The following is a 27,099-nucleotide window of genomic DNA, read 5'->3' on the forward strand; positions in this document are numbered from 1 at the left end:
CTCTGAAATGTAAACAATGATTAGTTTGTAGCTCTCATATCTAAAGTGACTTCACAAGGCACAACTAAGGATCAAATAAAAAGAATATTAACACCAAAATACGATGTTGACTCCTATGTAATTTCAAAGAGTGATAAAATGAATCACACAAAAATGACTGATCAATATTGCGTTTGTAAATGCCGTCTCTCACCTTATATTTCATCTCCACCTCATCACATCACCATCACATCGCTTTAGAAAACCAAGTGTACGCCTGGTCTGAAGAATGCCTGCGGTGCGCACATTCTCACCGCATATTCTGTGTTTATAAATACCAGTTTATGTGCGGGGTACGGCGTATGCGTGGTTTTTGTGTGTACTCATCGTGCATCTGGCCCCTGACGTCTCCTCCACGTGTACACGCGCCTCCGGTGTGGCTGAAAATCAAAGTGTTAGCTCAACGCGTGTTACCGGCCGCCACAGAGCCACAGAGCCACAGAGCTGTGGGGAGAAATGAAGTAAATGTGTGTGAGTGCGATTCATCTATATGAGCTTCCCACATTCATCTTCGCCTGCGCGCAATGGCACCGAGCGCTCCTCCCGCTCGCTTTGCGCTGCAGGACGCGATGACCGGACAACTTTTAACTCTGCACGGATGATGCTTTCCTCCATGGCATCTGATGAATTCTTCATTAGTAAACAGTAACAGGTATGTAAGTCTGTTTATTTTGCCTTGTGGAGAAAAAAAAACACACTTGAGCATCATTTAACGCTTAATTGAAATGTTATTTTCTGCGTTTAATCCCCACTGTTCTTCAGTGTTTGCGCCTATGAAATTGTTATCTGCTGCTTTGTTTGTGAATTGTTTCAGTCCAGCATGGGCTCTGATATGTGATCATATGGGAAAATCATTTTTGCGTAATGATTCCTCTGTGTTCCCGGACTATATTTGACCCCAATCTCTCTCGATGCGTGATTGTGAAGCCTGATAAGGCTCCTATCACGGGGTTTAATTGAGTTTTACGATTAAGGTTTTGGACGCGCGTAAATTAAGATTCCCTGGCAGCTATGACAACAATTTCCAGATAACAAATCAACAAGAAAAAAAAATCAGTTGCTGTCAGTTAGGTCCTCTTTGGCTGCACCACCTACAGTTAACTGATCCATAATTAATTATGATTCTTGTGATAATGTCACCAGGTTGTCTTGCTCCTCCATCACTGTACATGCTTACTAATGGCTTCAGAGCATATAGGCATTTTTGGCACAACTGAACAGTAAACCTATGTGTGCTTGCGCCTGTGCGTGCGTGTGTGTGTATGTGCGCGTGCATTTGAGGGTCTGATGATGCCCATTTCACACACACAGACTTGTAGGGAGGTCAGAGTATTTGCTCATTGACTTTGGGAGAACAGGATCAGATGCAGGTTAATATGAGAGAAAGGTCCTGCGAAGAAAAGAGTGAGGAGAGAAATCAGTTTCAATTAGCACTGTTCTACAAATATAAACAAACCATTCACTGGAGCAGTGTGCTACTTCATGTCAGATTAATAATTCATGTGTGCATATGGGTATGTGTGAGTGTGTGTGTGTGTGTGTGTGTGTGTGGTTATCCAAGCTCACACCTCAAATGTTTTATGATTTGCTTCAATGCGACCTGTCACATCTAATTTTATGATAAACTTGCTGCTGCGCTCCCAGTAGGAGACTTCAAGGTGATTGGTATCGGTGGCTGTAGTTTTCTTTTTCTTCCCCGGGCTCTCTTGTGGACAATCATGTAATACTGGAGCGCCTGTGGAACTGAGTGGAATTATAGACTGAGGAAATCTTTAAAAGCCTCCTGGGGTTGAGCTGTTGTGGAAAATTGTCTTGTCACTCAAGAAACACAAAAAGAGCATGAGCAGGTTTTGAAATGATATCAAAAATACGATCAGAAGTGCAATGCATCATATTTCTGAGAGAGAGAACACATACCAACGCCACTTCCTAAGATCCCGTTTCTCTCTACTGGAGCCAGTTTTTAAGTAGTCCTGTACAGAAGCAGAAATATCTACAGTTGACCCCAAAGGTCAGCAAAAAGGTTTCAAATGGGATCATGGTTCAAAGGTCGACTAGTCTAGGGGTAGGATGTCTTCACAGGCATACATTACAATAATGACGGCACACGGATACGTGTTATAAAGCTTCAGGAATGAACAATAACACATCTCCATTTACGTTCACACAGTTTCTGAGGCAGTTTCTAAGGTAAAGATTGACACAGTAGGTTGGTGCATGGATCAGGCATCAAGTGACACAAAAAACCTGTTTACAAGTGTCCTATAGATGTCCCTGGCTTCATGTTGCAACCCAACTGTCTTCAAGGGCATGAGACAATACAGAAATCAATAGAAGATATTAAACAAAAAGATATATAAATAATCACCATTATTAGATTACTTTCACAGAGCCAGGTCTAAAAATGATTTTGGTTTTTCTGTGTCTTTCTCCCTATTTCCGTCACAGAGGAGAGAAGGAGCTGGATAAGATGGATCACTATGTTTACCATCCAGACACAGGTGTGAGAATTACCACAGCACTGTTTTCTGGACTCAGGCCAGACAGGGAGGTTTGGGAATAAGTGAGAGGAAGGATGGAGTGCAAGGAGCAGAGTCCAGAACCAGAGCCAGCCAGACCTCTCAGGGTGGCAGCACGGACTTACCCTACCCCGATGAGCTAACCTCACTGACACTGCTCGAAGGCACACTGCCAGCCCCTCATTAAAGTTACCATCTCTGCTTTTTGGTTTCTGTGTCTGTTAGTTGTGTTAAAACCAATTTACAGGGAGACAATACATTTGAAAGGCTGACTGGAACAATCATAATTGTGCTGTCGAAGGAGTTCGCTGTTAAAAGCTGCTGAGTCTTTATGGGCTGATTGTTTCTATAGGAGCCACAAGGACATATTATCTCCAGGAGACATCAGTATGTATTTTCATTTTTCATTCACACCCTCGTGCCACTGTACAGCAATCAGCAGTGAGCATTACTGCTGAGATGCATTTCAACCGTTTAATTTATCAGTTCACCTGACTACTGTTGCTAGGAGGCAGGAGATGTTTCCCAGTAGGCCTCTGACCTTAAACGATGCTGCCACCATCATCTGATGTATAATATACTGCACTTATATCTGAATAATGAGATGTAAGAAATGTTTGTCTGTGTTTGCATGAGATTCCAAAAGAGAGGAAGTTACGTGATGACAGCACTAAACTATGCTCTTCTCCTTTCATAGGTCTGCCCAACATCTCACCTCCCATGTCACCGGGACGTCTCCATGGCAATGTTTAGCAGTGCAGAGAGGCTCTGGAACGAGTCAGACCACCTTGGATGGGACGAGAGGAATGAGAGCACGGGGGCACCGGAGCAAGACGAGCGTAACTACTACGCCATGCTGTACTCCCTGCTCATCCTGGCCATCGTGTTTGGGAACGTGTTGGTGTGTCTGGCTGTGCTGAGGGAGCGCTCCCTTCAAACCACCACCAACTACCTGGTGGTCAGCCTGGCGGTGTCAGACCTGCTGGTGGCCTCATTGGTTATGCCCTGGGCTGTGTACCTGGAGGTGAGGGGCCTCATTGTGTATGTATTTACAAAATCTCAACTACTGGAGTATTGATCTAGAGCAGCAGTCCCCAATCTTTTTTATCTGACTTACCCCATGAGCTCGAGTAGGCTACTTCTTCATACATGTTTCAAAAGCACTAATTTCAGTTGGTTTTAAAATGAATGTTAAAGGATGAGGCTGGTAATTTTTTATATTTTTCTTGCTGTCAACAAATCTCATGTGCACAGCCAAACCAACAATGATCTGATCTTTCTTACAAGTATCATGTGTGTATCGAGATTCTGATATATCTTATTCCTCTGTGCCACAGACATCCGTTATTGTCCAAAAACTATTAAAAACACGTCAGTGAACCACACTGTTGCACTGGGTGACATTGTCTTTCACCCTGAAAGCGATGGTTATGGTGGTTTGTTTAGAAATGGCTGCAAAGAATAATAACAGCGACCACGTTTTCAGTCTCTATAGAGTCTGTCTAGTCTTTGGAGCCATTTAAACGAAAGTGCCCAAACTCGTTTGGGTGAAGGAACATGTCACCCAGTGCAACAGTGTGTTTCATTGTCATGTTTTTAATAGTTTTTGGACAACAACCGAGGTCTACAGCACAGGGGAATAAGATATATCAGGCTTTGGACACACACACAATACTTGTAAGTAGGATCAATTCATTGTTGGTTGGACTCTGCCCTTGAGATATGTTGACAATAAGAAAAATGTAGAAAATCGCCAGCCTTGCCCTTTAATAACACTACATAAAAGTGGATACTGTCACAAAAATTTTGTCATATCGGCGTAGCTTAATTGTCAGTGTTTAAGTTGGTTTGGTCACGTTTGTATTCCCACATGGACTTGCAGAGCAGAAGCTAGCCCCAGTTTATGCCTCTCATTCTAGCATTAACTTCATTCAAGCTACTGTAAGCCTCAATTTCTCTAAAAATACCCAGAAATATTTGAAAAACCAAGAAAGTTGTTAAACAACAATTACCAATATCTGAAGGTATTTCCAGAATCGTACCAACCAACTGGATGAAAACATATTACGCCACCAGCTAGCATATTTGTTTGAATTAGAAGACAGCAGAGTTGAAACTTTGTAAACAGGTCAAATTTCTGTTTTTATTGTGCAGGGGACGGAATTGTTTTTCATAAAGATGGTTAGAAGAGTCTGAAGACTCTGGAAATACTTTTGTTTTGTTATTTACTGACCTTCTGGGTTGTTCAAATATCGCCAGAGACGATGCTTACCTCTGTGGCTGGACCTTTAAACCATTTATGCTTTACCAATTATTTCAACTTTTTTACTTTTAGCCAGTCATTTCAAATGTATATCCATATACTTTTAGTGAAATATAGCAACTTGCCTCTCAGGTTGATGGGAGGTGTGTAATGTACAGTTAGTATATTGTAGCTGGCAGCTTATTGATTATTGTGACAGTACATTTACTAAAGTTAAGCTACTCCACAATATTCTTATATACTCCCTGGCAACTGCAGGGAAACTGCTCCCTGGGGAAAGTAGCCCTGGTTGGGAATCACTGATCAAGAGAACTGATGGAAAGAAGCAGCATAAGAAATGGAGAGGACGCATTAGTGCTGCAGAGGATGTGGAAGAGACTGAAATACAGATGCCTGGCAGTGAGTGAGGGGCTGACACTGGAGAGGAGAGGAGAGAAGAAAGGACAGAAAGTTGAGAGAAGCGTGCAGAAGCAAAAGTGGACTTCTGCAAAAAAAAAAAAAAAGGAGCTGGAGTCAGAGAAAAAGGATGAGGGTCATTTGGAGCTTATTATGTGGTGACAACTGTGTGGGTGATAGGAAAAAAGTAATGATGATGAAATGTAGTTTAGATAGTGCTTCACTATTCATGTAGATTACACATAATTGCTGAAGGACATATTGAATATTAACAAATAATGGCTTCATCTACTTTGGGTAATTGGCTGAGATTCAAATTACGAAGAAGCGACTGCATATCTGCAAATTTCATTTTTATTCAACGTTTGAAGCAAATTGCTATTTATGATTGCTGTTAATTTTTATTTGCACTTCCTAGATTAATCACCAGTTTGTCTCCTAATTGTTAATTTCCTCAGCCTCCCTTCTCATGTCACTCACTATTAAGTAACTTCATTAACTGTACCGGTGCACATTACCCTCGAGCATCCACATTTCATCAAAGTAATACACTGCACACTGAAAATACACCACAGAGGTGTCCTGTTTGTATAATCACAGACACACAGACATGCGCATGTGTAGAATAGCATCCTTGAAGCCCAGTGTGTTGCTTAAGGGCAGGTGTTGCCCACATGTGGTCGAAAAATCATCTGGTTGAAGTCCAGTTATGTTTAATAACCAGCCACCCCGCTGCCTAAAGTTTGCTCACTGTCAGCAGAATGCTTTATTTCTCACTGCGCTGAAGATTCAGCGGCAGGTCAACCAGCAAGAAAAATTAACACACCCAGTGAGCAGAAGCTGACAAGTGAAAGATGATTATATCCTGTGAAAGGTAATTTAAGGTAGCCAGGAACCTCAGCGGGATTCAGTCATGCATTTAACTTCCATGTAAGCAGTCATGCTGTAAGAGCATGTCCTACTTTTTTCATTGCAGAGTGTAACTCTTCATTTAAGATTCAAGGGAGAGACTTACAATCCCAAAATCATTAAAAGATAGTAAGTACAATATTCACTCACTTGAGGAAAAAAACATATTAGTTCAGAGTCAGGGGCTAAAGGCTTCCAACTCCCTGGCACTGCGAGCACCATCACCCCGCGAGCTTTAATCTGAAGGAGGGGGGATTAGTTTCTTGTGACCAGAGGGTTGCTGGTTTGCTTCTCCAGGCGCGTCTTGGTAGGAAAATTGACTGAGTATCGCTCTCTCTCTCAGCAGGCAGTATTTATGTGCCCTTGAGCAAGCCACCTTATCCCTGAGATGGAGCAGTTGATGTATGAGTCATACTTGAAGGAAGTGGTTGTATTGGCAGCGATGACTGAGAATTCACTCAGATTCACAATTCATCCCAAATGATGTTGCTCAGCCTTAGCAAATATATGATCTGCCTGTGGAAATAGCTTCATTTATAGTGCAGAAGTTACTTGTCCTCCTTCACATTAACATTTTATCAGCAGTGTTTTATTTTAGAGAATACAGTGTAATCTGACATAAAACATTAGATTTAATAATGCAAATGTATTAATGCACACTGCTGCTTTATCCCAGAGTCTTTCAACTTTTGTCAAGACTTTATAAGTTAAGTCTCAAATCTTTGTCATTTTATACACCCATAAAGCCATAGTTATCAAAACATTCTTGTATCTTTACAACATACATCTTTCAATTTTAAATTTCAGCCCAGAACAATTAGTCATACTGCCTCCCCCTCCCTAATTAGTCCTCTATCTCCTGTCCCAGTGTCCTGACAACTGCCGCTGCTGCTACGTCTTTTCACCGAGACGTTTAGCCCACTTCACCGCTGTGAGAACACACATCACATATATTCAACGTCAATACGAGGTGTCTGAAGAGCCCCACTGAGTCACCATCATATACCCACACTGTGCGCACAATGTTCAATATGTAACCACATGTGTGCCGCGGTGTATTTGTGCGTGGGGGCGACTGAGTACAAATAAGTGCTGTGTACAAACTGTATGTATTGTGCATGTGTCGGTGTTATTTCTATGTTTAAGAGAACCAAACATCCTGAAAATGAGAAAGGTGAATAGAACATGGGGAGTCTCTAAATTGGTAGTTTTGGGTTCAGAATTGGGTTTGGGTTTGAGATTAAAGAGGTGCTGCAGTAATTTAGTATTGAGCTTCCATTAAATGGAGGATTTGTCAGATGTGGATTTAAGAGACAATCATCCAAATCGATGCAGCAGAGGCAGAGAATTCCTGCTTTCTAGTCCTACACTGTGTCCCATTTCCATACTATATTAACTGTATATAGTATGTACAGTTCTAATTGTCATATAGTATAATGTGTTTGTAGTTAGTATACAAAAAAGTCAACATACAGTATTTACCATTTTTGCACTGTGCCAAACTTCATAAAGAGAAGGCAAAATGTTTTTTCTTTTTTTTGTTTTCCAAGATCTTTCTGTTGCTGTCACCACCTGCAATTTCATTTCATTTTTTTGCAGCTGTGAGTGCCTCCTCTACTCCCTTTGTGCAATGCATTGTCAATCAACAGTGTGCATCAACAGCACACTTGAAAATCAAGCTTTTTTTTTTAGTATGCACAGTGACTATTTAAAGTAGTTTATGTTAATTTTTCCTTGTGAACCCACCACATACTCAAAACTTGCTTAGAAATAATATGAAGTATGGGGTTATCACCATGCTAGTATTGGCCAAGCTCTAACAATGCTGGCTTCTGCAACTCCCAAACACAAGCTTTCCATTAAAAAATGTACAGCCTGCAAGTTCAAGCCAACATAACCCTGTTGATATCACTATGGCATCATCAGGTGCTGTTTTCTCACTGGACTAAGCCCCTCCAGAGCCACAGAAGCCATTATATAACATTTTTTCACCAGCTGAGTAGTACACATGACTGGTTCTCGTGCCTTAAATTGGTGGAATGCCCCTTTAAAAAATGAAATAATTACTGTATAAGGTAAAGGGTCAAGATTAGTATTTGTATTAAGATATGGCATGTTGTGGAGTGTTAGAATCAGGGAGAAAAGTTAGGACATAAACATAAGCAGCAGATGTTTCCACATTAGTATGTATAAGAAGAAAAAGATTGTATATCTGTTTGCTTTGGTGTACGTGTGATATCTCTCGTCTATGCAAGGGAGATTGATGTCTATTTACGTCTTTGTACGTGTGTGCCTGTGCGTACTCCCGTGTGTGCCTGCCGCCTCTCCATGTAGGTAGGCGTATATTCCCAGTCAGGCAATGGAGTTTGGATCCCATTTATCTTTGTCAGACAGTTATTACCAGGCATTATAGAGCCTAAGTGAAAGCCTGTCGGTCTAAGCAGGACTCTGCTGTGGGGGGGTGGAGGTGGGGTGGTTGTTTGGGGTGTTGTTGCTTTAGCCGGGGGTTAATGTCCTTTCTGAGAAATGGAAGCTTCCTCGAGGATAATTAGACCCTGTCTTTGACACATTCCCTTGTTTCTACTTTTCTCTTTAAATGCTAACAACATTATGTGTCTCATCCATCATCCAAAATCATCACAGAACATTCATAATTGACCATTTCTCAGCAGTTTGTGTTATCTGAGGACAAGTGCTATGTGCTGACATAAACATATTTGCTAATTCATGCATACATTAGCCTAAGTAATAGCCATATTAACATAAATTCTTAAATTCAATATAGAAAGGCAGTAAAGGTGTCAGTTTAGGCCTATTTTTTTTTATGCGTCCATGTAATCTGCACATTTTTCCTTCTCCTGTTGCCTTTCTGTCACATGTACAAGTGTGTGCGTTCATGTGTGCACTCGACAGGTACTTCACACTTCACGGTGAAAAAGGAGGAAGAGAAACATGTGCGTTGTTAATCTGCCTGTCTGTCCTGTGCAGGTGGTCGGCGGTGCCTGGCTTTTCAGCCGGCTCTACTGTAACATCTTTGTCACGCTGGATGTGATGATGTGCACCGCCAGTATCCTCAACCTGTGTGCTATCAGCATTGACAGGTGAGTGTTCAGTGTGTGTGTGTGTGTGTTTGTGTTTACCTCACTGCTGCAGTTATTGTGTATGACTACATATGTTTCCATGACATCTCCAGTATAAATCTCATCCATGCAAGGTTTCTTTTCTTCACCTTACCTCATAGATATTTCAAACCTTCCTGGAGGAAGACAATGTTTTCCCATCCTGCTAATGTTCTTTTGATAGATGTCTACCTTTGTGTATACATGTGTATCAGTGTATGTCATTGTATGACAGAATTAAAGACAGTGTGGAGAAGGCAGAAATGAGGAGATGTTACATATACAGTGTGGTTGAATTTTGGTGTTTTAGGCTCAGATTCAGATGTTTACTTGTAATTGCTGCATATCTGTTTGCATTAATTCAGGAGGGACTGTGTCATGCAGCAGCATCTCTTTGACCCTTTACTATAGATGTGCATCTTGTATTTGCATTATTTATTTGTTTTAGTTTTCTTCTTTCTTGTGTCATAGTTCATATTTCATAGCTCTCCGGGGTCTTTGAACTTACAACCCACAGGCATCAAGGGTTCAGCTACATAGAATACATAAAGTACTTCATAAGGAATGGAGGCATCAGGGGGATTTAGTTGTACATACATGCACGTAGGAGGGAGTATTTGTCTTCCTTAAGACTTTTCAACGGGTGTTTTCATAAGAAAGTAGTGTTGTCATGTGGAGAGCTGGATTAGCAACCAGGCAAAGCATGCGCCTACTCATTTTTAATCATTCGATTAACTACAAATTTGTGAAGTAACCTGCAGCACTAAAGTATATTAACAACTAAGGAAGGTCCTGCAATATTACCCAATAATGTGCCCTTGTCATATAGTGTCAAATCCAGACCATGGTAATTTCAGTATTTATATAGTGCTCACATGGTGCATATTCCTAAATAAAAATGTGATTAATTAAATTACACAATATTTAATACACAGAAAACCTGCAGGCAGGTGTGAGTCTCTCATGTGAACGTGAAGGTGACATACACAAAGCAGAGACACCAATGTAGTTTAATAAGGTCATGGTAATGTATAAGAAAAAGTTTCAACCCCTGATTTTCCCCTTATTTCACTGCAACTGAATGAAAATTCAACAAATCTTGTCTTTCACACTCATATTGGAGGTGTTTTCTAAAACAAGACAGTCACAACTTCTTCTTTTGACCCTGCAGCAACAATATGTACCTTACTTGCATGTGGTTACCCATCTGCTGACATACATGTTTGTCCTGCAGTGTTTTTTGTGTACAATACAGGTTCTTTGGAGCCCTGTTGTTCTCATGATTGATTATCATTCAAGTCAACAACATGGCGACAGTATCACATGTTTTGTAAAGTGCTAAATTAAAGCAAAGCACCAGGGGCGTTGATAGTGTACAACACACCTGTATTACCCTTGCAACAGCATTGTGGGGAAGATTTGTCACATGTTAAAAGGACGAGTGAAAGCAGGCGGCATAAATACACCAGAAAGGAAGTTCTTACATCAAACTTCAAGGTAAAGTGTCTTTGTGAAATGACTTACAGTGGAGGTCAAACGGAAGAGCCTTGTTTTCATCCTCAACTAAAAGTCTTGCTTAAAGTAGCACTTAATCAATAAATCATGTACATTATTTTATACCACCATATTTTCTTAATCTCCGCTTTTATTCAACCCGACAGCAGCGTGGCAGAAGGGTAAAGACCAAGTAAAGCAGCGAGGGGAGAGTATTTTTAGTGAATGTCTGTGTGTGTTTGGCTCCGGGTTCACCCTACATTTTGCCCAGAGAAGAACCGGAGTAATTAGTCTGATGAGGATAAACAATCGTGGCAGTTTTCTGGCTCTAAACAACATAACATCACATCCATTTTGGGTCGGGGTCCAGCATAATTGCTGCTTCCGCTGAGCCATTGCTGAACCTAGTTTTCCCGGGCTCATTATACACTCTTGGCGTATAGTATGCTGATTAACTCTTAAAGCTCCACTAGGTTTATTTCTGAATACCCAAATTGTTTCTAAATAGGAGTGCCTGGTTCGCTGCTCCATTGTTGGTCTTTATATTATTCACTTTCTCTCAGCAGTGCATTTCTTGGCATCTCCAAAACCCAGTTCTTTTCAGGGACACTCTTTCTCCTTCTAATTATTCATTCTTACTGTTCTATATCAGCTCAGCTCTATAAAGCTGTACAGACTCTAATCTGTGTGTGTGTTTGTGTCTGCAGGTACACAGCAGTGGTGATGCCTGTCTTGTACAACACCACCCATCGCTCCAGGAAGAGAGTTTTTGTAATGATTACCACTGTGTGGGTCCTGGCCTTCGCTGTCTCCTGTCCTTTGTTGTTTGGCTTCAACACCACAGGTCAGGTCAACAACATTTTGACTTCATCTTCTTGTCTGCGTGCATCTGAGTGAAGTTATGCAGGATCCCAAACAGAATGCAAAGCAGGAAGACGCAGTGTTGTTATGAAATTCAGGGTCAAAATTCAGTCAACAAGCCATTTGGGGTCAGTGGGAGGACATGAAATGCAACCTGGAATGTGATTTAAAGGTGCACTCCACCAATTTAGCATGCCAGACTCATTTTTCTAGTCATCTGGAGTGATACTTAGCCTATGAAAATTATGTTTAATGTATTCTGTGGCTTGGTCTTGAGCTTATGTCAAGCCTGAGAAAATAACCACTTATCACACTAACAATGGGGTTATTTCACCTTGACAAAGAGCCTGTGTTAGAAAATGGGCATGTTAAGTTTGAAAGATGTGGGCATTTATCAAGAAGGGAAAAAAAGTGTGAGATATTGGGAATTTCTGACAGCTACGATATCTCACATTTGGCCAAAAGTACAAATATTAACAATAAATCGTTAAATTCAGCTATTTTTAAAAGAGCTATACCCTGTTTGTCTGCATGTGGGTTAGCTTGTTAACAAACTGTGATACATACAGTATGCAACATAACCATAGTAGCAAATTTGGGTTATTTTACATGACTAGCAGTCAGGTTGACCACGTTCTAATAATCCATGAACGCTCCAAAGTTGGAGCAACAGGAGGTTTTTCTGTTTTAACCACTCTGCATGAATGCAGCGTAACACAAGGCAGTATTGAGTTGCATTATGGGAAATATAGGATTTTTGGAGCTTGACTACACATTTTGGAGCTTGACCCACGTAAAAGACCAGATATCTTCTGTCGAAGCCTCTGCAGCTTTGATTTTGACCATTCTTTTTTTCATTCTGTCTCTTGGAAGTCCCTCAAAGATATATTGTTAAAGTGAAAGAAATATTTGCAGCCACATATGCTTTTAGCCTGTTACAATATACCTCAGTTCAGTGCATTGCAGGAATTTGAGGTTTTGAGGAACTGTTTATGTTTTAGCTTCCATTATATTGGCCTTGAGAGCTTCAACTTGCTGCAATCCTTTAAGCTGTGGAACTGAACATATAGCCAGAGAGACCAGTAGTGATGGCAGTAATTTGTTGAGAAAGGAAGATTTAAGCCAAGTCCCATCTAAATATTCACATTTTGGGAAAATATATTTTGAATGGTTAAAGGGTGGTTAAATGAGGCTTCTGTATCATCCTCTCATCTCAACTTCTTCTGTCCCTTTAAGTATTCAAAGGGATGTTTATTATTTATAACCTACATAACTGAAAATTAGCTGAGCTGACAAAATCATGTGTGCATGTAGCCAGTGAATCAACCACACAACAATAAAACAGACAGAGAAACTTTGAGAGACATCACCAGTAGCTATTTTAATTTCAACAGCCAGCAGCGCAGATGCATGACTGCACGCACACAATTAAGAGCATTAGTCAGAGACAATGTAAAGCTACTCACAGAGACACACACATTTGGTTGAGTCCACTTACAATCAATGCAAAACAATTGCTGCTGATTGCTGGAAACCCACTGTTTTGTCAGTACGCAGCCACACATCACCATTGGGTTGAGGGACCACTAGGTTCACATCAGATCCAGGATCCTTCATTGTGCTTTAAAAGGGACATAGTGAAAAAAGAGAAGCTTGACGAGACAAATACTATATAAGTGCTGCACAAAATGGCTAAATGGAATCTAGAAACGGATGATTTTGTGGAGAGAAACTAGAAACAGATTCTGTCTGTCTCTCCCTGTTTCCATCTCTCTGTGAATTGAGGTATGTGTTATTGATCCAGAGGAACATCCAGGGAGTGGCAAATCACTTCAGATTGTTCATGCCACTGACATGCAATATGCATTTCACAGCTGCGGTCAGTGCCCGTGTCATTTTTTCCCCCTTCAATCATCAATTCACAGCACTATTAGCTTACCTGACAGATATTTAACTTTGGCGTTTTGATTGAAAAATTGGCCCACACTGTTATTATGGTGTCAAATGGTCTTTTATCCTGAATTTCATGGCGCAATTATTGTCAAATCCATCATACTTCCACTCATACTCTTAGCTGTCAGTGTATGTATGCAGGACTGCACAGTTCAGTATGTACACAGAATATGAAAGAGGACAAGCCGCTGAGGTCATTTTCAAGATGGAGATCATGCACCTGGGTCAGGGATCGGCTGTAAAATACGCCCACTGTCTTTTTTATTATTCTGTCATTTTGAGACTGTTTTGCATAATGATATTTTTGCTTTAAATGCAGATGACCCCATGGTGTGCTCCATCTCCAACCCCGACTTTGTGATTTACTCCTCGGTGGTGTCCTTCTACCTGCCATTCATGGTCACCCTGTTGGTCTACATCCGCATCTACGTCTTCCTCAGGATGAGGCGGAAGAGGATCACCTTCGGTCAGGCCAGCGGAAAAGTCCAGCCGGACTCGACTCCACCGTCTGTGGTGAGACAGTTATCTTGTCTTTCTTTTTCCTTTGTTGATGTTTTCACTTTCACTTTCTAATAAGGCACTGTTTGTAAAAGATTTATAAATTGTAACCTTATTAATAGTTAATAAATAAGTACAAAATAATACATAACATGAATAAATGAATAAAGAATACATAACATGCACATTTCCATTTTTATTCTGGGGCTCTACTGAAATATCTTTACAGTTCCTTACAGTTCAAAAAACTGTATTTATCTTGTACTGGTCCTTTACACAGCCCCTCAGTTCAGCCTCTGTCTGAAACAGGCTGCTGTAGCTCCTGTCTCTTTAAAGCCCCCCTCCTGATGAGCCCACTCTGTTCTGATCGGTCAGCTCCTGACGTCTTGGCTCTGGAGGCTACATAAACAAACAATAATAGTAGGATTTCACTTCTTTTTCTTGTTCTTTACACAAAATATAAACTAAAATATATTCATGTTCGAGCTGAAATATGAGAGTGGACAGCATACACAACCCACGCAACAACCTTAGCAACAAAGGCTACAGAATGGACGGCTGTTTGTCGGCATGTGCGAACAATCAGATGTCAGGTCGATGGGGAAGTAGAAGTAACTTTGCAAACGGCGCTTTCACAGCAGGCTGAAGCCCTGGCTTCTGACTTTCAGGGAGCATTTTTACATATGTTTACCTCAGGTTTTGAAACTTTGACCGTGTTTAACATAAACATTCGACATTATAAGAGTATATAAATGATAGAATATCACAAAAAGCATGATATGTCCCCTTTAAAACTCTAAAACTCTAAACTTTTAAACTGCAGTGGGCCGTGTTAATTCTGACCTTCTGGAAAAGAGCTGCAGGGCATCTGGACCAAATTCATTAATAAATCATTTATCCACACTTACAACTGCAGTCTTGGATTGCAGAAAACACTTATCACTATCAATTGATATAAACACTATCAATTATTTAATGAACTTGATCCTTTTTTAATGACTTACTAACATTTATAACTGCTAACTTGATCAATTATTATCATTTATTAATGATTTCCTCACATTTATAACTGCTGACTTGATCGTTTATTATCATTTATTAATGATTTACTAACATTTATAACTGCAGACTCGATGGCTTATTCAAAAAGTGAGAAACTATTGATCTTTTAATAATTACTTATTAATGACTCCACAGCCAGAAAGGTTTTTCAAAACATGGCAACCCAAAAGTTGCTGTTTAACGGGTTATTTTTGATCCATAAAGCATTAGTAGTTAAATGATTTATTAAACACGAATAAAGCCACAAGTTACAAGTTATAAATGTTTTATAAGCTAAGGTTGTCTTATTAGAAAGTGGTAACTGAAATTTACCTGAACACAGTTGTCTACAGGCTGAGGAAAATTGCATCATCCACTATTATAAAACCCTTTACGTCTGATTGTATGAGGTCAAAAATTCATTGTGGTGGAGTTCAGAGTGATGTTGCTTTTTTTAGCTCCTGATAAGTCGGTTCTTTGTAGATCCAAGGTTTTCTTCTCGACAGCACATGCATTATGCAGTCATTCATAATGACTTGCAAATTACAATTCACCTTTATATTAGACCTCTCCAGTTGGATGCATTCACAGCGTGCACACACCTCACTAACAGATTTTTTTTTCTTTGTAGTTCCTGTTTCAAACCTCCACCGAAAGCTTCACAACCAGATGCCATTACGTTATAAAATGTGACTTGTAATCACAATGATTTACCAAAAAACACTAGGTAAAAATGCCATGGTAAAAGTAAAACGCATGAATTTCTATGAAGTCATCTGGAGGTAAAAGTTAAAGAGGAGATCTTAGGAATATTACTTTGCTTTAAAGTAAAAGGAGAGAAAAGCAATGTGACTGATGTTTTTTAGATGAACACAGGTCAAAGATGAAATATAAATGTATAAGCAGCTGACCATTTAAATTATTATTCAAAAATAAGGAAGGAAGAAACACAAACAACTAATAAATATGGGCTAAATAGAGTGTTTTATGTTTACGTTGGGAATCAAGGGCTTGAGTTATATTTTATTACTTTAAAAAACGATTATGTCTTCTAATTCTTTTTTACCATCATTGATTTTGTGACGCTGTTCTTTAAATGGTGGATATCTCATTACAATGCAAACCTGAATTTTGTCCTTAACCAGCTGTCGGTTCTTTGATCTCATCCATCACTCTAAAATTTGTCCCAGTTATATCTATCACACAAATGATGGCTTTATCTTAATATCCACAGGCAAGGACACATGAGGTCATGCTCTGTGCATCTGCATCGACCCTATTTTTAAAATATGGTGTATAAAAAGACACGATTAGATCATTCAATCCAGGGACTTGACCGGCCTTGGCGCATCCAGGAGCTTCCTGAGTAATATGGTTGGATTCATTCCACTCCATTTTTCCCCTTCATTGCACACATACCCACAGTCAAGTCCTCTACTTTAACAGCAGGTTACAGATAATTGGTTGCGATTGAGCCTCAGTTTGGAATCTCATCCATAAGTGGAGACACCTGTTGTAAGATCCAAGCCCTGGAGGAGTTCATGCTGAGACAGTTATAATAGGAAAAAGTGTTTTGAAATAACATAATAGGACTCTGACTCAGTCAACTGAAAGAACATTTGATATGAAGAAAGAAGCTTTGTTTTTTTCTTTGTTTCAAAGGCGACTATCTTAATTTCTGTGGTGAGATTTAATTGACTCACACAGTGTTTGGCTCAAGATTGAGAGTGACTGAAAACAGCAGACATGCATCCTAATTCTCTTGATTATTTTGTCTGTGTCTGGGACATTTGTTTGAATTTTAATGAAAACATCCTCTGAGATGAATAGAGATGACTTATTTCCAAGTGAATGGCACACAAATCCTGTACCAGTAGACTGATGGTGTAAGGGTGTGGGGATAAGTGAAGCATTTCTCTGGAAAATCTTGAACTTTCCTCTGATCCCTCAGGAGACCTGTCTACAAGAGGAGACTCCCAAGGCGAAGCAAGACCTTTCACCTATAAGGATTAACGTGGTAGGTGTTATTTTAAACTACAGATTGAACGCTACCATGAGATTCTTGGATTGATTTTTTTTCACTGCTCTAGTTTTGCTGAATACAGCGCAGCCTGATGCCTGACTAACTCTCATATTGACTGTGTTGGCGTATTGTGACATGGTGGCATGCAAGGCGGTTCTGTTTTTAGCTTTTCATGTGGGTCTGTCTGTGTGTATGTTCATGCACACTTGAGTTTTTTGTTCCGCTGTGTGATCACAGCCCATGGGTCTGAGAAAGAGCCGCGAATCGAGATTCTGAACCGTGGCCTCTTGCCCTGCGTCACCTGGTCACTAGTCAACTGAGCAAAGTCTGTGGCTGACGCACTGCAGCACCTGCATAACCTACAGACTGTTCAAAGGAGGAGGAAATAACAATCTGTAATTTTCCCCCTGAGGAAAATATGTGATGCTTAAAATGAACGTCTGAGTAAGAAAAGACTGAAAATACATGTTTGTGGCCACACTGGAAATAAACGTTGCACAATACTTACAGCTAGTTAATGACTCTTCTTATGACTGCAAAGGGAAAAGGCTCTTTGGAGCTGTAAGAGATCAATAGACAGGCTAGAAAAATGAAATAGCGCATTTAAAGGTAATGTATACCTTCTGTAGTCGTATTACTTTGCGTGTGTTGAATACTAACTGTGCTCCTGGGATTTAAAAACCTGGAGAAGAGGAGGAGGAAGAGCTTTTCACTGCTTTCAGTCTGTCTGAACAGCACTTCTGAGACGTATTGGCCATAACCTCCAAGTTCCTGAGGCGTATCCACCACTTTTGGCCCTTTAATGGAGTGTATAATATTTTTCCCATGAGCTTAAGGCTGCATTCACACAAAATCCAGCAATGCGGCACCTTCCCGCAGGGTTGTGCGGAGGTGTGGGCATGTTTATTTGCGCTTTAGAACATAATCACTGTGAAACAATCAGAAAATAACGTTTTATTCCTCTCATTCACTGCATTTGTTCTCACAAGTGCAGCTCGCCCTCTTCATTTGCTGTCTAGCTCTCTCTCTCATCTCACTCACGCTCTCTCTCTTTTTCTCTCGTCTTTTTTTAAAATGAGTCAGGGAGCAGAAAGCAAAGCCTAACTTTAATTTTAACATTATCAAACAAAGGGAAATGTCCTCCCCTCAACAGCTCTGACCACTCTGATCGCCAGCTTATGTGACGCAGTGTGACATCGAGTTGCATTTCTGCAAAAGTTGATTCTTGTTCAACTGCTACCCGCAGGGCCACTGCAGTTTTTTGTGGCACCCCATGCTGTCCCCACTCCTGCAGCCTAAACACACTACCCCCATTCAAATGACTGAGAGGACTGGCATTTTTCCCACAATGCCTGATTTGGTGTGAATGCATCCTAAGGCAGGATAGAAAAAGGGACTCTTTCACCAGATATTACACATTTAAGAGACATTTAAGAGAATAAAGAAGGTAGTGAAATCACCTTCAAAATTCAAACATTAAAGCTGCATTAATTGATTTGTTTCTGCCACTAGGGGGCAGCAGAACAAGCTTTTTGACACTTTATCAACTTATAAAGTTGTGGAAATTACCTATTTCCACATCCAACAGACATGAAGTAACATTATCATTAGTTTGGAGTCATGTTTCTGGCCACCTGATGAATATGATATAATCATATGCTCCCACTATGTTCACCAGCTAGTCACTAATTTTGTCTGTCTGTTGTTTGGTTGTGAGAGTAAACCAAAACAATGAGCTGAAAAACCCTAAAACACTCAGTAGAGCTAGAAGAAACTGCAGTCAGTTGATTATTATCTTTGGGTTCGTTACTACAAGCAGCCCCTTTCACATAACACAAAGTCATTTGATCCTTTGTTTATATTAAAAAACTGATCAGTGCAGCTTTAATGTTTTAATGTCTAATGTGATTACAGTACAAACAATGCATGAAATGTGTGCTGATTGTAAGTAGAGCTGCAACAATGAGTCAGTTAATCAATTAGTTAATTGAGAGAACATTAATCGACAACTATTTTGATTACTGAATAATTCCTTAAATGATTTTTTTGAGCAAAAATGCCAAATCAAACGTTTGCTGGTTCCAGCTTTTCAAATGTGAGGATTTGATGCTTTTTTTTTGTCGAACATGATAGTAAACTGAATATTCTTGTTTTTTGGACTGTTTCTGACAAAACAAGACATTTGAAGACATCATCTTCTGACATCACAACACATTCTGACATTTCATAGACAAAACGATTAACTGATTAATCAGGAGAATAATCGGCAGATTAATCAATAATGAAAATAATCATTGCAGCCCTAATTGTAAGGCATCTCGTTTACTGTTAAAGTTGCAGATGATCATGTGTTCTTCCTGACAGCAGAGTGTAGAGCCCTCAGGTCCCTCCAAGCCCAACCTACTGTCAGGATGCCTGTGGCGCAAACGCCCAAAGACGGGACCTGTGGAGAACTCTGTGCTGCCCCCAGTGGACATTCAGAACTACTGCAGCATCAGCCATGCCTCCTGCGGCCCCACCGAGATGGATCTGGAACAAGAGCGGGGGGAAGAGGAGGAGGCGGAGGAGAACAACCAGAACGAGCGGCCTCCAGTCCGGATGAGCTGTGAGGTGAAGGATCTGTCCAACGGACGAACACACACGTCACTGCGGCCGGTGGCTCACTTGCATACCAGCAATCCACGATTCAGGACCATGCATGCTCGGGAGAAAAAGGCCACTCAGATGCTGGCCATTGTGCTTGGTGAGTGGAGACCATCTTAAGTGGGATAAGATGAGGAAATGAAAATGTAAAATGTCATGGTAACACTTCAACACAGGCAGTTTTATAGCTGCAGTATATGAGTTTCTTATTCTGCTTCAACTCCTGTAACATTTTTATGACAGACTTTTCTGCCATACGTATCCGTTCACCTTTGCTGCGCTCTCGTCTGGCTGTGATGGCACCAGCACATTTGCTTACTCGACGTGTATTTGCTGCATATTTTGCAAAGCCAAAATAAATCACGACGAAATGTCAAAAAAGTCTGGCTGGCTTCAGGGTTCGCAGTGTGTGTCCAGACAAATGCTGTAACTCCTGACAAAGCTTCCACACGCTCCAATTATCAGCCAGGTTGCTGTAAGCCTGGTCCACTTAGCTGTGGCAGAGCATAGATCTTGCTGACAAAAATGTAATCAGAGGTGTCTGATTACATTACACCGTTGCCAGTGAAAACAGTGGCGCGCGCACACAGAAAATAATCTCAGTCCGGCCCACTTCCCATCTGCTTGTCAGCCACCTGACCGCTGTTATGTTGTGACCCTAATTGAAGTCTTTTAATTTGATGAGTGTAAAATAAACTATATCCTATTGGCTATTGCTGAGTAAGTGACCTGAAAACTTGCATATGAATACCACACAAGATACAGGTTAATTTGGAACCAAAAGTGCTTTAATTGACCCCATTCCCAGTTCTGTTAACACCTGTTAAGCTTTCATTCATACATATACAGTTTAAATGATATCTGTGGAATATTTACTACTTTAAATTCATAGCAATTTTGAAAAATTGGTCTTTTTTTACATAGAAATTAACAAAAGCAGGCTTTTCATTTGTAACTGTCGACAGCCAACTTGGTCAGGTGAAATGACTACTGATGCTAGCATATTTTGTCAGTTGCTGTTAACTAGTGTTAGCTAATTAGGTAACTCTGAGTTGGTTGAACTCCATCTTCAGCTGACTTTATTATGTTTCAAGCTCACCTATTTTAAAAATGAGAACCCTGTAAAATGGTCTTGAATATGAACAAGATGGCTGCATACTGTACTGTATATATACTATAATGCTTAGGCTGAAGCTAATTGGTCCCAATTAAATAAAAAGTCAGGATCCTCACAAATTGATAACGTTAGTAGTAGTGAATACAAAGCTTTGTTCTTGTATTGCTGCTAGCTGTAACATTACAGCACAGTATCATAAATAAAAATGTCATTAAAAATGTTATTGTTCAAAGATGACAGGTTTCCAGTGATGTTTGATATAAAAAACATACTTGGACAAGAACACACAGGTTAGATTTATACTTATTATCAATATATGAAAAACTGTATGTTTCACTTTTACAAAGGAAAAGAGAAGAGTGTCTGAATAATCTGGAGTGTAAACCTCCCCAAATACAACAAAGAGCGGAGACCCACTACCACTCTAAAATCTCTAAACTCCGATATAGACGAATCCAGCGGCTTATTTATGTGTTTATTATGCAGATTTACAAGTGAGGTGCCACCTGGATTCCTCTATGGTGTCTTGGCTCCCAGTGTATGTGTCAGTCTTGAATTAATGTAGCTAGCTAATGACTACATTAATTATCAGCTATCTCCTGGCTTACATAAGGCTGGACTGCTGACATTACATCAGAGTGGACAAACACACTCACTGTTTTATCTATTCCTCACACTTTTGTTGATGTGTTTTTGTTTTTGACACCATCCTCCAAACTCTTACAGAGTATTTCTCTTTCAGGGAAGGGTTTTAGCGAACATGATCATGATTAACATGAAATGTCTCTTTTTTTCTCTTCCCTCTCTCCCATCTTCTTTACACTTTTCAAATCTTCCCATCCCATCTACACTTCAAACATAATCCCTCAATTCACATGTATGCCTTTTCCATCCACTCACCATTTTGGTCAATTTACTCTCTTTTTTTTTTACTTTGTACAACACTCTGTCCCTCTTACCACCTCAATCCCCTATCGCCCTCTCTCTCTTTATACTTCTCTGCTCTCTGGCTGCTCCAGGGGTGTTTCTCATCTGCTGGCTGCCTTTCTTTGTGACTCACATTCTGAACACCCACTGCAGGACATGCTTCGTGCCTCCTGGGCTTTACAGTGCTTTCACCTGGCTTGGGTATGTCAACAGTGCCCTCAATCCTGTTATCTACACCACCTTCAACATAGAGTTCAGACGGGCCTTCATCAAGATCCTCAGCTGCTGAGGAGGACAAGGCGCCAGGAAATTGAAATGGAAATGAGGCACTCGTGCCACAACTCAGACGTGGTGCATTTAGTAAACAGTGACCACAGATGTATGCTGGTCATGGTCAAGACAAGGAAATCTGCTTTGTGCCGCGGCACAAAGCAGAAGACGAGGTGATGCTGTGGTGTGCAATAAATGCAAACAGAAGAGGATTTTCACTCCAATAAAGACTCAAACCTTTGTTTCTCAACAGGGCTCTAACACCGTTTGAACAGTATTACTTACATTTTCACATGCATATAGTCTTATTGATAGCACAAGGTATGGACTTCTTTGTGCATATGTAGTGTACAGTACATGCTCAGTTCCTCAGATCAGGACTTTCCAATCAATGTCAGTTTGGATGCTCTTTGGGGTCAAGACGGAGCCTGATAAATTGATCGCAGAGCTGTGGGCCACCTCTGTCCTGAGGCCTGCTGCTACCTCACTGTGTGGATTAACTGATGTTACTCACCTCCCCCACTCACTGCCTCCTTCATCATCATCCTCATCACCATCAGTTGCTCACCAGTGCATGCACATATTAAAATTCAAGGCCGTTCACTTGAATTGTGCTGGAAGGATCGTATTGGTCCCTGCCAAGACTCAAATCATTTTGAAGATTGTCTTATATATTGATGTGGAGGCATTGTCCTCAATGTGGAACCGTTAGAATAAAAAAAATGTGAGATTTTGATGTAACGCACAGTGGAAACATTGTCAGTGTTTTTTAAAGGAACTGCCTGTTTATTGGCTAACCTCCCCCGTGATTTAGAGCTGCCTCCTGGCTGTACTGATGCGCTGATGAAGGCAAGAGCTTTGAGATCTTAACAAATCAAGCAGGATTGTAAAACCGTGTGGTGGGCAGGTCTGTCATGGACAGAGCATTTACTGCAGTGTGTTGTAAATAAAAAAAAAGATGAAATGCTTTTCCAGGCTTACCATCATTTATACAGACACAGCTTATGTATGTGTGTGTATGTGTGAATGTTGCTTGTGATTAGAGATCATTTCAGTGAGTAAAAGTGCTGGTTGGCTTTCTAGGAATAACGCAAGAGGAGGCCAATTGAGTGAACAGGATATTAGGAGATTTAGAGACAGAAAGGGTTTAAAAGACGAGCAACGGTGGCACAGAAGGAGGATGAATCTGGACAGAAAAACACAGGATGAGATAAGGGATGATGGGAAAGCTGAGTAGGAAGGAGTAAAGCCAAAAAGGGAAAAAAAATGATTGAAAGAACAAGGATAAAAAAAATTACTGTAGGAGGGGAAAAGAAGGTAGATGGATAGCTGCCTGGGAGGAGAGGGGGGGTTGGTCTTTCTCAGCCTACATCTCAAGCTCTCTTATTTCTCTGAGAGGCATAAACACCTGCTCCCCTGACACTTTGTGCCATTGCGTTGACTAAGACTACTCATGATGATGACGCACCAGATGTGTATGTGTGTGTGCATGCGTGTCTGTATTTATGGATGCATGCTGTGATGCGAAAGGGACCTCCAGTTCGTGATCATCTTAAGTGAAACGTTATTAACCCATAGCATTAATTTATGTGTCCCCTCTCCAAAAATACTTATGCAACTGAAATCAATATTTAATACAATGTTAAATAAATGTATATTAGCAAGGGTGCAATAAGGGCATAAAATATACTGAGGTTTAGATTCCATGATCATGGGAAGAGGTGTTTGCTCTTTTCTCTTTTAACTGAATTTAAATATAAATGAATTTTATTTAAGATCCAATTTAGTTGATAAATACTGTGCAGCTGTGTATATGCATCTCCAGATTACATTCAGTCATTCAGGGAAAATACTGTTCATCTCTTACTGTAAATGAACTGAATATGAGCCCAAAGCCCCAAAGGCCCAAAGCCACTCCAGAGGCCTCAAGCAGCTGCAGTGTTCATAACAACATGAAATGGCTCGAAGGATCAAATATACTTATATTATTTAGTAACATACTTAAAACACTGGAATTCCTCCTCTGGGAACCATGAATATGCTTTCATGGTAAGATTCAGGTTACTTAAAAAATGTAGGAGGAATGTAGGAGGAGGGAATTAAAGACGCTAAGTCAGTCAAAACCAAAACATTACAAAAACTGATGCTCTTGAATTCATAGAAAGCTTTGTTTTTGTCCAAAACCTCTGGTAGTTTTATACTAACTCACATAAAAAGTCAAAAGATGTTCATTGAATTGGTGTAAGAGAGTCATGACATCTTTTCTGCCACCTACTGTAAGGGAGACATGTAGACCAATAGAAGGCCAGGTGTAGTGTTGACCAATGAAATGATCCCTGCCTCCTTGCGGGTCCGTTCACTTTTACTTCTTAGAGCGTCCTTAACAGGTGGTTACTCTTTAACCGGGTTCATCCACTCCTGCCCGCCAGGGCTTTATTACATGTATTTCCCTTGTTTTCTTTATGAATTGTGGAATATATATATACCAGAGCCTGTACTTTTTACTATAATAGCTACATGTAATAGTACAATGACGGAGAAAACAACGTCACCATCATGACTCAGGAGGAGTCTAGCGGACCACCAAAGTCAAGGACCTCAAGTGGTTAAGTCATATTTGCGGCATGAGAATCCTTCCACGATAACATGTTGGCTTTCAAGTGCTGTATGTTACGTGAACACTGTTGCTAGGCAACTAACAACAAAATGGACAAAACTGTGTTTCTTTTTTTTCTTCTTTATTTTAGTGTTTGTATGTAGCCATTATAGTAAAAGAAAACATGTGGACACTAGCATATATATTAACTGTCCTTTTATTCCAAAAGTCATAAAGAAAGCAAGGGAAGTACATTTAATAAAGCCCTGGAGGGCAGGAGTGGACGAACCCAGTTAAAGTGTACATGCCTGTACAGGACGCTCTAAGAAGTAAAGCGAACCTGCCGACATGGCGGCAGGGATCATATCATTTGTTAATACTACACCTGGCATTCTGTTGGTTGCAGGATTTTGACAGGGTTATTGCACAAAAAAATGCAAGAGCAGAGCAGAAATCTGAGAGCAGACATTTCACGAGCGCCCAGAAGCAGCCTGAGTGCGAGGAGAAGGACTGAAGCTGGAGAGCAGGAAATCTGTGCAAGCAACAATACATCTGAGTGCCAGCATACAGTTTGAGAAGAAGCAGAGCAAATCTAAGTGCAAGCAGGGGCTATTTGAGTGCGAGGGCAGGGTTTGAGGGAAATCTGAACGTGAAATCAATAAATCATGCTCTCAAAATGAAAGACCACGCCGCTGAATAAAGATAGCAAAAAAGCCTCATAGACATGGCTGAAAAGTTTGAGAACCACTGATTTACCCATTCCTTTTTGAGATATCCTTCTCTGAACAAAAGTGATGGACTGGCAGACTAAATGGCCAACAAACATGCATGACTCTCCTTAGACTCCTGCTGCTAGTGAGGCAAAAAACAGAAATGGACATGACTCTGTGCTCTCAAAGCAGTTATAGTCTTGAATATTTATCCCAGGATAAAACTATGCCAACAGATTTTAAGTGAGCTCCACTTAATCTCAAGTATATTTGTATGTATGTACTGTACTTACTGTCAGTATGTATGCTGCGCAGCTATATGCATATACGGATGGATGGATACATACATGGGCTTTGGGAATTATATTATTCCCTGCATAACATGCATGAGTCTGATGTGTGCATGTCTGTGCAGCCACAAACAGGTGCTTATTTTCTTTGCGTCTGTGCGCATTTGTGTAGCTACCATGATGGAACATGTGTAAACAGATCTAAGTGAGCAGGAAAGTTTAAAAATGAAGGAGCCCATCCATGAGTGAAAGGCAGAGGGCAGGTTTGGCTGCACTGCTCAGTATGTTCGGTAGTCTGCTAGTTGAGGATGACACATTGGAGGAAGGAAAAGATAAACGCAATGAGGCTTGTGCATGTTTATCAGCAGGTTTCAGAAGGAAGAGGATGCGTGCTTGAATGATGGCTGCTCATTGTCTAATTACCCAGACGTGGTCACACATGTGACTAGGGAGGCAACGCACACAGGGCAAAAATAAGTTGACGACTGAGTGCCACCACTCCAGTTCCCGCACAAATAGCAAGTCTCCTCCTGCTTCTTCCCTCTGTCTCAATGGATATGAGAGGCTTTGTGCATTTCTGTGGGTGGAAGGACAGATGTGATAGACAGTTGCAGTGTTTAGCCGTGGCTAATGATGATGGATAAAGATGTTGATTACAGACAGGGGTGGCTGCACGCCATGACTGACACTCAGTCTGTTCCTCTCTCCTTCCACCAATGCCTCCCACTTTTATCCTCCCACAAACGTGTCAAAGCAGCATGATAATCATCCTCCCCTCTCTGTCGCTCACTGTCTTTTGTACATATGCAGCCTTTACTGTTAATTCGATGCCATTTTGAGGTTAAGGGGTCATGTGTGAGGAGGGCACCAATCCTGAAATAAATAGCGACGTCTTGTTCTTTCATTCACTTGCTGTTGAGTCTGTTTTTAAGATTGGAAGTGAATATGTCTGGTTCCATCTCCTGGTCTGAAGCCAGTGCGAAAGTACCTTAAGGTGCAATATGCCACTGATGGCAACAAGATGCTGGCTCCAGAAAAAATCCCAACTGACTCCAATTCTAAAAGCGTCAACTTCTCTCAAGAAATACTAAGTCAATTTTTTTTTCAACAAGTCATTTATGGTCTCAATCGCTAAATTTGGGCTCTAGTAAGTGTGCTGGTGGTCATTTTGGAAAATATTGCTCCATTAATAAGATTTGAAGACTTATGGTAGCTTTGACGTCTGCCATGTGGGTGTTGACTGACAGCTGTGATTGACAGTTCGCTCCCTGGCTCCAGGACTCGTACTGACTCTGACTTTCTGTGACTATGTTTAAAGAATAAACTAAATTTTTCTCCAGACACGCAGTTCTACTGTGTTTGTTGTTCAGGAGTTACGCTAACAAGACCCTTACAGGATGCTGTCATGAAATATTTCGGTAAGTTTAATGT

The 27,099-nt window shown here is 40.6% G+C and overlaps 1 protein-coding gene across 1 annotated transcript; it reads left to right on the plus strand.

The window, feature by feature from the left end:
* Nucleotides 1-585: 585 nt before the first annotated feature.
* On the plus strand, nucleotides 586-22,998 carry drd3 (dopamine receptor D3). The gene is made up of 8 exons (XM_044339665.1): nucleotides 586-691; nucleotides 3,256-3,582; nucleotides 9,115-9,227; nucleotides 11,447-11,583; nucleotides 13,873-14,066; nucleotides 17,044-17,109; nucleotides 19,480-19,858; nucleotides 21,895-22,998. The coding sequence occupies exons 2-8, from the start codon at nucleotides 3,298-3,300 to the stop codon at nucleotides 22,089-22,091; spliced, it is 1,371 nt and encodes a 456-aa protein (XP_044195600.1). The 5' UTR covers nucleotides 586-691; nucleotides 3,256-3,297; the 3' UTR covers nucleotides 22,092-22,998.
* The last annotated feature ends 4,101 nt before the right edge of the window (nucleotides 22,999-27,099 follow it).

This window comes from Thunnus albacares, chromosome 21 (assembly GCF_914725855.1).
Source record: "Thunnus albacares chromosome 21, fThuAlb1.1, whole genome shotgun sequence".
In the NCBI taxonomy this organism is placed as follows: Eukaryota; Metazoa; Chordata; class Actinopteri; order Scombriformes; family Scombridae; genus Thunnus; species Thunnus albacares.

Coding starts and splice junctions, on each gene's coding strand:
- drd3 (XM_044339665.1), top strand. CDS start 3,298: ATGGCAATGTTTAGCAGTGCAGAGAGGCTCTGGAACGAGTCAGACCAC. Junction 9,228..11,446: donor TGTGCTATCAGCATTGACAG/GTGAGTGTTCAG, acceptor TTGTGTCTGCAG/GTACACAGCAGTGGTGATGC. Junction 11,584..13,872: donor GTTTGGCTTCAACACCACAG/GTCAGGTCAACA, acceptor CTTTAAATGCAG/ATGACCCCATGGTGTGCTCC.